Source organism: Chrysemys picta, chromosome 2 (genome assembly GCF_011386835.1).
Source record: "Chrysemys picta bellii isolate R12L10 chromosome 2, ASM1138683v2, whole genome shotgun sequence".
NCBI lineage: Eukaryota > Metazoa > Chordata > Testudines > Emydidae > Chrysemys > Chrysemys picta.
Window position 1 is genome coordinate 6,458,755 of NC_088792.1, and position 11,697 is coordinate 6,470,451.

At 52.3% G+C, this 11,697-nt stretch overlaps 1 protein-coding gene across 1 annotated transcript in view; it reads right to left on the reverse strand.

Annotated features, from left to right (window-relative positions):
• The window catches only part of LOC101949178 (tumor necrosis factor receptor superfamily member 16-like), a 45,264-nt gene extending 34,019 nt beyond the window's left edge, over positions 1–11,245 (reverse strand). Inside the window, exon 1 of the mRNA XM_065582539.1 lies at positions 10,366–11,245. Coding sequence (XP_065438611.1) covers positions 10,366–10,425 — 60 coding nt within the window. The 5' untranslated portion in view covers positions 10,426–11,245. The remainder of the gene's footprint in view (positions 1–10,365) is intronic.
• Between the last annotated feature and the right edge of the window lie 452 nt (positions 11,246–11,697).

The window sequence follows — 11,697 nt, forward strand, 5'->3', positions numbered from 1 at the left end:
GGGAACAGATTTTCATTGGAACACAGAACTGGAACGGACCTTCTGGGTCATTGAGTCCAGCCCCCTGCTAGCGCCGGGCACACCATGATATCGTCCCGCTCATAGATTTATCAACCTCCCTCTTCAAACTAGCGAGGGCGTTTGCCCCACAACTCCTACCGGGAAGCTGTTCCAGACCCTCGCTCCTCAGCTGGCTTTACAAAGAGCCGGGCTCATCAGGGGGTCTGCACTTATGAACATCTGACCCTGACCGTGGGGACTGAGCACTTGAACAATCTGTTCCAAACCCGGCCTGTGGCATCTCAGTGAAAGAGCCCGGATTTCGGATACTGGCTAAGCCTCCAGTCTTGCAAACCATTTCTGCACATGCCTCAGGGCCGCCCAACAGGGTGGGGCAGCTGGCCCCCGTGCCCCTATCCCCTATTTGAGAGGGCCCCCCCATGGAGCAACACACAGGGTTACAGCACCGCTCAGGTTTGGCTCAGCTGCCCTCCCATCCCGATGGCGCAGCTGGGCCAAACCTGAGTGGCAACGTGACCCCATGCCTGGAGGGGGGACCCAAAACTGCAGAATAAGTCCAGGGTTGGCTTGTTTGTCACCCCCACCTTCTGGACCTCTCCTTAGTATTTTTGCATTCTTGATTGGTTCGGGGTTTTATTTGGGGGGGGGTCAGTTTCCAATTTCACCCTAGGTCCCCCCAACACCTCTGTATGGCCCTGTTAACGTTAGGCAGGGGAGCAGTCCCACCGACTTCAAGCTCCTCGTGGGCTTCACGTTAAGCTTGTGTGTAAATGTTTGCCTAAGTGAGATCAGAAGGGACTGTGGGGGAAGCTGTTCTCCGAGCTATTCCCCATGAACTCTGCAAAGCTCAACACTGGAGATTTCCCTCATCTTGTTGCGATTAAGGGCAGAAACGGTCAAGTTCCAGAGGAAACCGCCCTGTGAAATTTCCAGAGATGTTCACTCAACTCTGTTCATTTCAAATCTGCCCCATTTCTGAGCAAACATGGGGCATCTCACATCAACATTTTGAAATCCAAACCAAATGGCCCGCATTGTGGGCTGGTGTACACGGGCGTAGCACTGTTGGAACTGGGCTGGTTGGCCCCAGCGGAGGATCTTGGTTTGGACACAGTTCAGCGCCCACGTTCAAATATGCAAGATTTTGGGGTCTGCATATGGAGGGTAGGAAAAAAGAAACGGCCAATATGCAGGGTGGGAGGGAAAGAACATTTAGCAGGTGGAAAATATCCTGAAAAGGAATTGTGAAAATTGTCACTGGTGTTCCTGAACTCCACGCACGTGCACGCACCGCACGTTCCTGATCGCCACGCACGTGCAGGCACCGCACGTTCCTGATCTCCACGCATGTGCACGCACCGCACGTTCCTGATCTCCACGCACGTGCAGGCACCGCACTTTCCTGATCTCCACGCACGTGCAGGCACCGCACGTTCCTGATCGCCACGCACGCTCACCGAGCATTCCTGATCACCAGGCACGCATGCTCACTGAGTGTTGCTAATCGCCACGCACGCACATACCGAGTGTTCCAGATCTCCACATATGCGCTTGTACCAAGCGTTCCTGACCTCCACACGCACACGCCCCGAGCGTTCCTGATCTCCACGCACACTCACCAAGCTTTCCTGATCGCCTGGCATGCGCATACTGAGCGTTCCAGATCTCCATGTGTGCGCACACATCACACGTTCCTGATCTCCAGGCGCACGCACAGAGTATTGCACAGCCCCTGTGAGCGCTCGTGGTCCCCACCCTTTCCCGTGGCTCTTTCTTTCTTAGCAGGCCCTAATCAGGTGTGATTGGCAGGCAGGTGTGTGAATAGCGGAGGGTGGAAGCGTCTCTCAGAGGAACAGCGGAGTAACAAGAAGGGTCCGACTGGCAAAGGGAGGGGACCCCCAGCAGAACCGCCCATGTACATGCTATTCCCACCCGACCTGTTACATGACTGGTGTCCCCCTCCCCATGCCAGTCTCACCCAACTTGTTACTTGCCTGTTCCACGGCTAATACCTTGCCCGTCCACTGCTCACAGCCTCACACCCAAGCGCTAAGCCGGGTAAGCACCCCCGCAGCTATCCACAGTGCGCTGGTGACATGTCTGAGCTATAAATAGCAGCCCCCCTGCCCCCCCCCCCCGCCGCCAGTCGCATCCAACCTGTTGTAAGGCTCTTCCAGGAGTAGCTCCTCCACCCACCCCAGTCAATCCTGCCCAACCTGTTAGATAGGCAGTTCCACTGACAGCACCCCCCCCCCCCCCGCTCCTACGCTATTCACACCCAACTGGGTGTTCCATTCACAGCAGCCCCCCCCGCGCGTCCTCCTCGGCCTCACGCTTCTCAATGAACTCCCCATCCAGTCCTCCAGAACACCCTGCTGCTGCAAGGAGAGGAGAGAGAACACGACCTCCCGGTCACATCGCTTATACTCGGGGCGTGTCTACACTGTGTCGGTCTCGCCAGGCTAGTGTAGACACAGCCCAACAGAAGGGGTTTCTCTGTCGACCGGGTGACGTTAGCTACGGATCCGCACAGCTGCGTCTAGGCTGGAGGTGCGGCCGGCATAGGTCTGGCAGTCAGGGATGTGTTTTTTCACAGCTACTCTGACTTGACTTTCACGTGCCCCCTTAGCCTTAGGTACTGTGGTGCCCGAGGACAGAATACCGAACAAGCTAGAACAGCTGTGGGGCAAGCAGCGGTCTCTTCACTCCAACCCCTCTCTCATTTTTGCTGCCCAAACGCGATTAACGCTGAGGTTTGGGGTGTTCCGGGAATAACAAAGCCAGGAGGCCATCAATACCCAGCGCATGTTTATTGCTTATTCCTACAGCAGTGCTTGGAGACCACGCCCCAGACTGGGGGCTCCTTGTCCATGCCATGCTCCGAGGGGCTTGCAGACTAAACCAACAAGCCAACGGGTGGAAGGAGAAGTGACTTGCCCAGGGTCAAACAACACATCAGTGGCAGAGCCAGGCAGCTCTGCTATGTCTCCGTCCAGTGACATCTTGCCTAGCTCCTATTGACTCAAAGGTGTCGCCAATTGTTGGACATGCGCAGTTCGTTCTTAAAAATGCTCAAGAGACCAAATACCGAACTTAGCCACACTGACTGTCTAAAGACAAAGCCGCATGATATGAAAAGGAAACACGCAGACTCCTCCTTCCGGGAAGCAGCTTGTACCGGGGCAGAACATTCATGTATTTTGCCAAATTTCCTATTTTCGGACTTGATTTTTGCGAAGTGTTGTGGATACCTGACATGGGTGAACAGAACTGTGGGGAAGGAACATAATACATTCAGGTAACATAGCTTCTCAACACTTAGATAAATCATATATGCTATATTAATACCATGCCTCTAATAGCTATCAGTGTGGTTATGCTAGGCCTAACATGTAGGTATTGGCTAACAGCCAGAAACTGAAGGAAAACCCACAGCCTGGATCCAGACAGCCCCAAGATTTGCAGAAAGTTTCAGAACCAGATCTCGATGCGGACTGTACAACTTGAGCCAGTTTGCGCATTAAGGGCATCGTCCCCTTTTAGCATTCACACATCACTAGCGTAAGAGTTAATAAGTGGATAATCTAGCAACATCAATGGGCAAATTACTCACCGGGACAGTCCAGGCTTTTTGTTTTCCCCAAATTTCCTGCTGTTACCACCCCTGGTGGAGCTGAACTGGTGGGAGCAGCAGTGGGAAACGGGGCCAAAAGGCCTGCTATAGACATGGAGAATGGGATGTGAGATCTACTGGCCTGGAGACCGAAACTGCTGCAGAACCAAGCAGTAGGCGAGGACTCTGGAAGCGGGGGATGGGGAGGCTGGCTCATGAGAGCCGGTGCTGGCCAGTGGCTAGCACACTGGGCTAGGGTTTGGGAGACCTGCTAGCGACCACTGTAATAAACATCAACTCACTACGCTGCCCACAGAATGAAACAGCTGGAGAGCGAGCGCGTGGGGGTGTTCTTTACTGGCAGTGTTGTCTGGTGGCCAACATCAGAGCACACCTGGCTTCTATTCCTGGCTCGGCCACGGACACCTGCTACAGCCTTGGGCTGCTCAAAAACTCCGTGCCTCAGTTTCCCCATCTACGCAGTGGGAATAGCACTTTCCACCGGCCTCCCAGGTGGGCTGGGAGCATACGTTCACTTTGACAGCCCCAGATACAAGGGCTAAGTATTAGTAAGATATTAATTTTAACCCAGCCCAGGACTGTTTAACACAAGGGATTCAGAGCAGAACATGCCTCTCGCCTTGAGTCCAGAAAGCCAGCCTGCTTTTCACCCCCTCTCCCTCGAAGTCACTGGTCCAGACCTCATCCTCCAGAGGTCGATTATTATATTATGGCAGCTGTCAAGGACCCCAGCAAGGCTCAATACCCCATTGTGCTGAGCCCTGTGCAACGGAAATAGAGAGACAGCCACTGTCCGGGCCTCTAAGTGAGCTCCGTGTCATTTACGGGCAGGGAGACATTCCATCGCTCTGCAGGGATATTAACAAAACCAGGGCCACATCCCTTAGAGCAAAGGTTTCCCTCAGCTCAAGCCTGCTCTTTGCCCTGCACCCCAGAGGTGGCTGCATTCCGGGACCGCTGCATGTACATCGCACGAAAGGCTCTGTATGGACCTCATGTACTATTCGGACCCTGCCTAACCCAGTCTGCTCTCTCCCGCTTTGGGATTTCCAGTCCAGACAGTACAAAACGTCACCCGGCATCCTTCCCCCATCTTCATTTCAATGTGGCATCGAAGCGGCAAGGGAGAATTGCAGTGGCGGAGAAGTCAGAGATAGATCCAATCTACCTCGGAGCCTGGTGCAGCATACGTCCCTTACAGCTCCAATGCTAACAGCGTGCCCTCTCTTTTAAAAAAACCTCAGTTAATCGGGCTTGCATCAGTTCCCCTTGGAAATCTAACCGCACTCATTGTCAGTAAGTGCTGCTTAAGACAGCCTTAAATTCATCCCATTGTACACACACACGCACCCTTCCTATTCTCACTACATCCGCCTAATTAAACCTCTGCTGGATTTGCAGCCTGGAAATACTGCTAGCTAGTTGGCATGTCTCCCGCGTGTCAACCAAGCGAGACATATCGGGCCTGATCCACAGATCAGTGAAATCAATGGAAAGACTCCCCTGGACTTCCAAGGCCATTCAACTTTCTGCATGAGGCCAGGTCTTACTGACCTTCTCTGAGGTCCCTCCAGCGCGATTCCTCCTGCTTCAGGGCTCTGATTACTAGAGGACAGGAGGAGACCTCACGTGGGAGACAGATTATCCCACATCTGCTACTGTGGGGTTCTTATACCTTCCTCTGAACTGTCTGGTGCTGGTCCCTGCCAGAGACATGGTATTGGACTATGCACCTCGGGTCTGATCCGGTCTGGTGGCATCTATGTGCCTGTGTTGATTCCATTTTAGGATATACGCAAGGCCTTGTATCCAGAGGGTCCTAGATTCTATGAATAGGAAAACGTCACTCCTTGCAATAAAGGAAGTGGGCTCTGGAATAAAAATGTGAGTTCGGGCTGGGGTGTCATCTGTGCCTGTGCATGCGATTGTTTGCGGGGCAGTGTGTGTGAATGGGATGCATGTGTGTGTGTGTGTGTGTGTTGTGTAAACTGTCGTGCTCTGCCGTAGGAAATCACATTAGGGATTAAACGGCGGTGGCCGCACAGACTCTCCGGCAAATTACAGGCTACTGCAAGGATCGAGTTTCGTTTACCCTCCGAAAAAAAAATTACGGGCCAAGGAAGAAGAAAATATACTCTTTATATGGGGCAGCGAAGCTTTTACAAGTGCGGAGGGGGGCGGGCAGTGAGCTCACACGCCTGCGGCAGGAAATCATTATCTCCCTTGAAAAGGAGATGTTTTGTTGGGAGCCTGGAAACAACCTCAGTGTTTCTTTGTGCAGAGCTTTGTGTGTGTGTATCTACACAGTGTGTGTGTGTACAGACCCTCGGCAGGTGTCGAGCAGCCCTGCTCTGTTCAGTGGAACGCTGCGATTTGTACCAGCCCTGGGCCTGGCCCACTATCCTATTTGCTAGCAGCTCGGGTGTGTTTGTGTCAGGGCTCTTTGTGCAACTCGGCTGTGTTCGTCCAGTGCGGCAGTGGGGTCGCGCGGACCGTGCGTGGGCCTGCGTCAGTGTGTGTTGGTGTGCACAGCCAGGGCATCTGTTCTAGGAGCTGCATTTTCCAAAAAGCTGTGGGCTTAGCACTCACCGTCAGTGCCAGATTTTCACGTCCTCTGCCTGCATGAGAAGTGCAGAGTCCAGCCACACTGGCAGCCAGTTGGCTGGGATCTGGGTCCGTCCTTCACTGTGTGTGTGTGTGTGTGGGGGGGGGGGTCGCTGGATTATATGGGTCTCTGGCATGTGCTTTCTGGGGCGGGGCCTATCACTCACTCTGTGTACCTACAGCACCTAGCACCATGGGGCTCGGCTCTCCGTTAGGGCTTGGGGAGAATGGGGGGACCCTGGAATGGGGGAAGAGGGCACACAGAGCCCTTGGCATGAGGGACCTTGGTGTGGGAGGAGGAGAAGAAACGGGGGCCCCCAGAGCTCCTGGCATGGCGGGGGGGTGCAGGGAGTCCCCGAAACAGAGGGGGATGGGAGGGTGAGACATTGGGAGCTCGTGGGGTGTGCACTGGGCCTATAGAAGCAATAAAGTGTGCAACCCTCTGGTGATAATAACAAAGTGTGTGTGTGTGTGTGTGTGTGTGTGTTACCCATTGCACCAGCCTTTAGGCCAGGATGCTACCAGCTGTTGCCAGCGGTGGGTACCTTTGCTGCCACTCTGTGGCCAGACTGCCAAGGTATAAGCCAGGTGGTGGTGGTGGTGGGGGGTGCACTGCTCCCTACCTCTCCATGGTGAGTTACCTCATTCCAACATGGGACTTTACAGGGCGCTCTTATAAAGCCCCCTGCCTGCGTCCTGCCTTGAGTCCCTGCTGCTCACCCGAACCTTGAGAGGTCTCTTTAAATAGAAGCAGGAGGAAAGTCCTGACCCCACCTCCGCCCACAAAACCAGCTCATTTGTTTTCTGTCCACACCGAGAGAGCGAGACCCCAGAGATCAGGCAAAGATGGGCTATGAAAAGAATCCCTTGGTGTACTGCAGGCGAGGGTCCTACACCCGGTGGTTACTAACAGAACCTTTGAGCTCACGTCACTGGGCTTGAGGCTTTCCTGTGTGGATCAAACTGGGTTTACTGGAGGCCAGCGACAAGACAAGCCGGAAACACCAGCACTCCCTCTCATGGCACGAGAGCTGAACATCCTTCGGCCTGGCCGGATGTCAGCCAGCGTTTAGCTGAGACCCATGGACTGAAAGTGCTCAGCTCCTTGTGGGCCAGGGCCCTAGACTGTAAAGTCCTCAGGACAAGCTTGGTGTCTTATGGATGTGTGCAACTCCATGAGCACCTGTCGTGATTGCATGGGCCTGATCTAAAATTCCCATTAAAGTCTTCGGGGGGGAAGGGGGGGAGTCTTTCCGTTGCCTCTAATGGGAGTTTGAGTCATAGGCTCTAATTCTCCGCTGGTGTCAACAGCCAAATGCCACCCAAGTCAAGGAAGCATTCTCACCGGCAGAGAATTTGGCCCACAGTTTTTAAGAGACCACTATGATCATCTCTGGCCTGTGCATAACACAGGTCAGAGAATTTTGAGAAAGAAAGAAAGAAAGAAAGAAAGAAAGAAAGAAAGAAAGAAAGAAAGAAAGAAAGAAAGAAAGAAAGAAGGCTGGAAGGATAGATAGATAGATAGATAGATAGATAGATAGATAGATAGATAGATAGATAGATAGATAGAGGGGGTGTATGGGGATAGATAGAGAGATAGATGGTATGTGTGGGGATAGATAGATAGATAGATAGATAGATAGATAGATAGATAGATAGAGGGGGTGTATGGGATAGATAGAGAGATAGATGGTATGTGTGGGGATAGATAGATAGATAGATAGATAGATAGATAGATAGATAGAGGGGGTGTATGGGATAGATAGAGAGATAGATGGTATGTGTGGGGATAGATAGATAGATAGATAGATAGATAGATAGATAGATAGATAGATAGATAGATAGATAGATAGATAGATAGAGGGGGTGTATGGGGATAGATAGAGAGATAGATGGTATGTGTGGGGATAGATAGATAGATAGATAGATAGATAGATAGATAGATAGATAGATGGTATGTGTGGGGATAGATAGATAGATAGATAGATAGATAGATAGATAGATAGATGATATGTGTGGGGATAGATAGATAGATAGATAGATAGATAGATAGATAGATAGATAGATAGAGGGGGTGTATGGGGATAGATAGAGAGATAGAGAGATAGATGGTATGTGTGGGGATAGATAGATAGAGGGGGTGTATGGGGATAGATAGAGAGATAGATAGATAGATAGATGGTATGTGTGGGGATAGATAGATAGATAGATAGATAGATAGAGAGAGAGAGAGAGAGATAGATGGTATGTGTGGGGATAGATAGATAGATAGATAGATAGATAGATAGATAGATAGATAGAGAGAGAGAGAGATAGATGGTATGTGTGGGGATAGATAGATAGATAGATAGATAGATAGATAGATAGATAGATAGATAGATTTAATGAGATTTAATGAAAAATCTCTCACTACTTGTTGGTAAAAATTAACAGGCCAAATTCATCCCTCTGTGAACCCACTATCTTCTACAAAGTGAATAATGACCCAGCTGACACCCCCTCACCCCAATCTCACCCAGCCTGAACAGCAGGACAGAGATGTGATTCTGCGAGTTTTCCCCAGGTTTATAAAAGCAGCCCTTCCGAAACCAGTCTGAGCATTGGTCTGAAAACAAAAACAACACAAGTTCCCTAAAGGCTTCTTCAAAGCGGAGTCTAACTAAATTAATAGATTCATAGATTATAGGACTGGAAGGGACCTCGAGAGGTCATCGAGTCCAGTCCCCTGCCCGCATGGCAGGACCAAATACTGTCTAGACCATCCCTGATAGACATTTATCTAACCTACTCTTAAATATCTCCAGAGACGGAGATTCCACAACCTCCCTAGGCAATAAAACCCTAGCCCCGCTTCACAGTCACTCCTGCACCAAGCAATTCCTCCCCAAAGAATGGTTTACAACTGCATCCATTATTTTATTTATTTTATGCACCCCACCCAACAATAGCCCCTCCTCAACTAAACGAAAAATCTCCCTGAGTCACAACTAATAAGAATAGAAAAATGAAGCCATGCAATGTTAATTACCTCCTCAGGATATAGGAGGATAAATGCAGCTTTTATATGGGCTGACCGCATAATTACAGAGACTGGCTGCACAAAAATGTTAATTCCAGACCAGGAAAATGTGTTCCACATTAATCCTGACATGAAATTTACTGGAAAGAATGAATGAGGGACTCGCATTGCTTTTCTCTCTCTCTCTCACACACACACAGGGCTGGATTCTGCTCTCACCCCCAGTCCCAATGAGGGCAAAATCAAAGCAGCTGTTAATGGGTCTACATGGGGGAGATGGAGAGCCAGCCTCAGTGTCTTGCCCACCTGTGAGATCACTAGATTGTCCAGTACAAAATCAAGCTAGAGCGAAACACAGGCCACCAATGCAAACCGAAGGCTGGTTCTGGTTCTGATCCGTGAGAAGCAGCTTCATTCTGCTCTCACATACACCAAGGCCGTTTGAGTTTAGCTGAAGTTGGCAGGGAGGTAAGTGACAGCCGAGCCCAGCCCCAAACCCAAACCCAACCCCTTTCCCCTTCTCCAGCGAAGTCGGTGGCAAAACCCCTTCGATCTACTTCAAAAACTAAAGGACTGGAGGGGTGGGGCGCACCCACTCCGCTCTGTAATGCCCCACGTAGTTGTAAACCGTGCAAACCGACAGGCTAAGGAGATCCACGCATAATCCAGGGGCTGCGCTTGGTCGTATCCTCAGCCCCCCCCCCCTTAAAATGCAAACCGATGTTACTCACCGTTCCCTCCCGCGATCAGAGAAACCGGGTAACTTTGACCTCTCTGGAGCAAGGGGGGGCGCTTCAGAGGAATCGCAGGGGAAGGCAAAAACAAAAAACCCCGTCGCTTTCCTCTAGTGTTCACGGCACTCTTTCCTTGCACGCGGGGTGAGTGAGTGTGTGTGGGCGTGCAAGGGGGGGGGGCATGTGTGAAACCTGGATTCCAAAGGCTGCAGCCCGATCCCAACCCGCTGATTCCCACGGGCCAGGTCAGTGTCGCCCGAAACCTCCCCCCCCCCCCCCGCCCTGTTCCTGTAAAGCACACAACCCTCCCCAGGCTGGCCAGCGGCCGGGGGGGCGAGGAGCCGGGCACTCACCTTGCCAGGGAAGAGCTGGCCCAGCAGTACGAGGCAGAGGGGAACCCTGGTCAGTTGCATCTCGGCTTCTCCACCGTCCGTCCGTCTATGCCGGCCGCCTCGCCCCCTGCCCCCTTTTCAATTAATAAGGAAATGCAGGGCTCGTGCGGGGGGGGTCGTCCTTTGATCCAGCGGATCTGTTGTTTGGTGGGGGGGTGGGCGCTGATGCAAAGTTAAGAGAAACCCCGCCGCATCTAGCAGTCCGGAGAGGGTGTGTGTGTGTGTGTGTGTGTGTGTGTGTGTGTGTGTGTGTGTGTGTGTGTGTGTGTGTGTGTGTGTGTGTGTGTGTGTGTGTGTGTGTGTGTATAGCTAGCAGTAAAAATAATAACACAAAACACGTTGCAGGAACGGCGATCTGCTACAAAAATAAACCCCCAAACAAAGCAGCCGCCGCAGGAGGACTTGTTGTGTCTGGCATCAGCCCCTACCCTGAAGTGAGACGTCTCCAGATGCTCCAGCCACGGACCCCCAAACCCAAGGCTGGTCGGTAAAGGAGCCGAGGGGTTCAGGCCAGGGCGAGCTTTGGCACGAGCGAGCCTAGCTTAGCCCCCCCGAGCTCGGGCCGGGGAGACCCGGGATCTCAGCCTCCTCCCCAAGAGGAACCGAGGAAGTTCTCTTGCAAAAGGGAAGTGGGGAAGTTTGCTTTGCTAGCAGCAGCTGCAGCGGCTGGAAATGCCTGTGTGTGTGTGTGTGTGTGTGTGTGTGCGCGAGGAGGGCTGGGATGTGTCTCCTTGGCCCTACCCCTCCAGCCTTCTCCCCTCCCAGGATCTGTGCCTGCTCCTACCTCCTCCCACTCCTCTCCGTGTCTGTCTCCTCTCTTTGCCATGCAGACATGAAAGAGGGAAGGGACCCAGGATGAAAGAGGGGAGGGGAGGGAGCAACAAGCCGGGGGGGGGGGCGGGGGGTGGAGAGAAGAGAGAGATCATACATTTTTAAAAGTTACAGGGGGGAGGGGGCGGGTTTCAGCCCTTTGATTGGCTACAGAGCAGGAGAGGGGGCAGGTTTCTGCGCCGGGACTGGCCGAGAGCAAGAAGGGGTCGTAAATCTTCCCAGCGAGTCTGGTGGGGAGGAAGGGAGCTGACAGCTTCCCAATTTCTGGAGCCGAAAAGCGCTCCCAGACCTGATCACCACCAGCCTTTGTTGTGTAATCGACGCCCTAGCCTTCCTGCTCTAGCCTGGGGAGAGGTGGGCTCACACACACTACACACACACACACGCATACAACTGCACATAAGCCCTCTCTCACACACATACATGCCATCTACCGTTTTTAATGCACAGGAAGATTCTCCC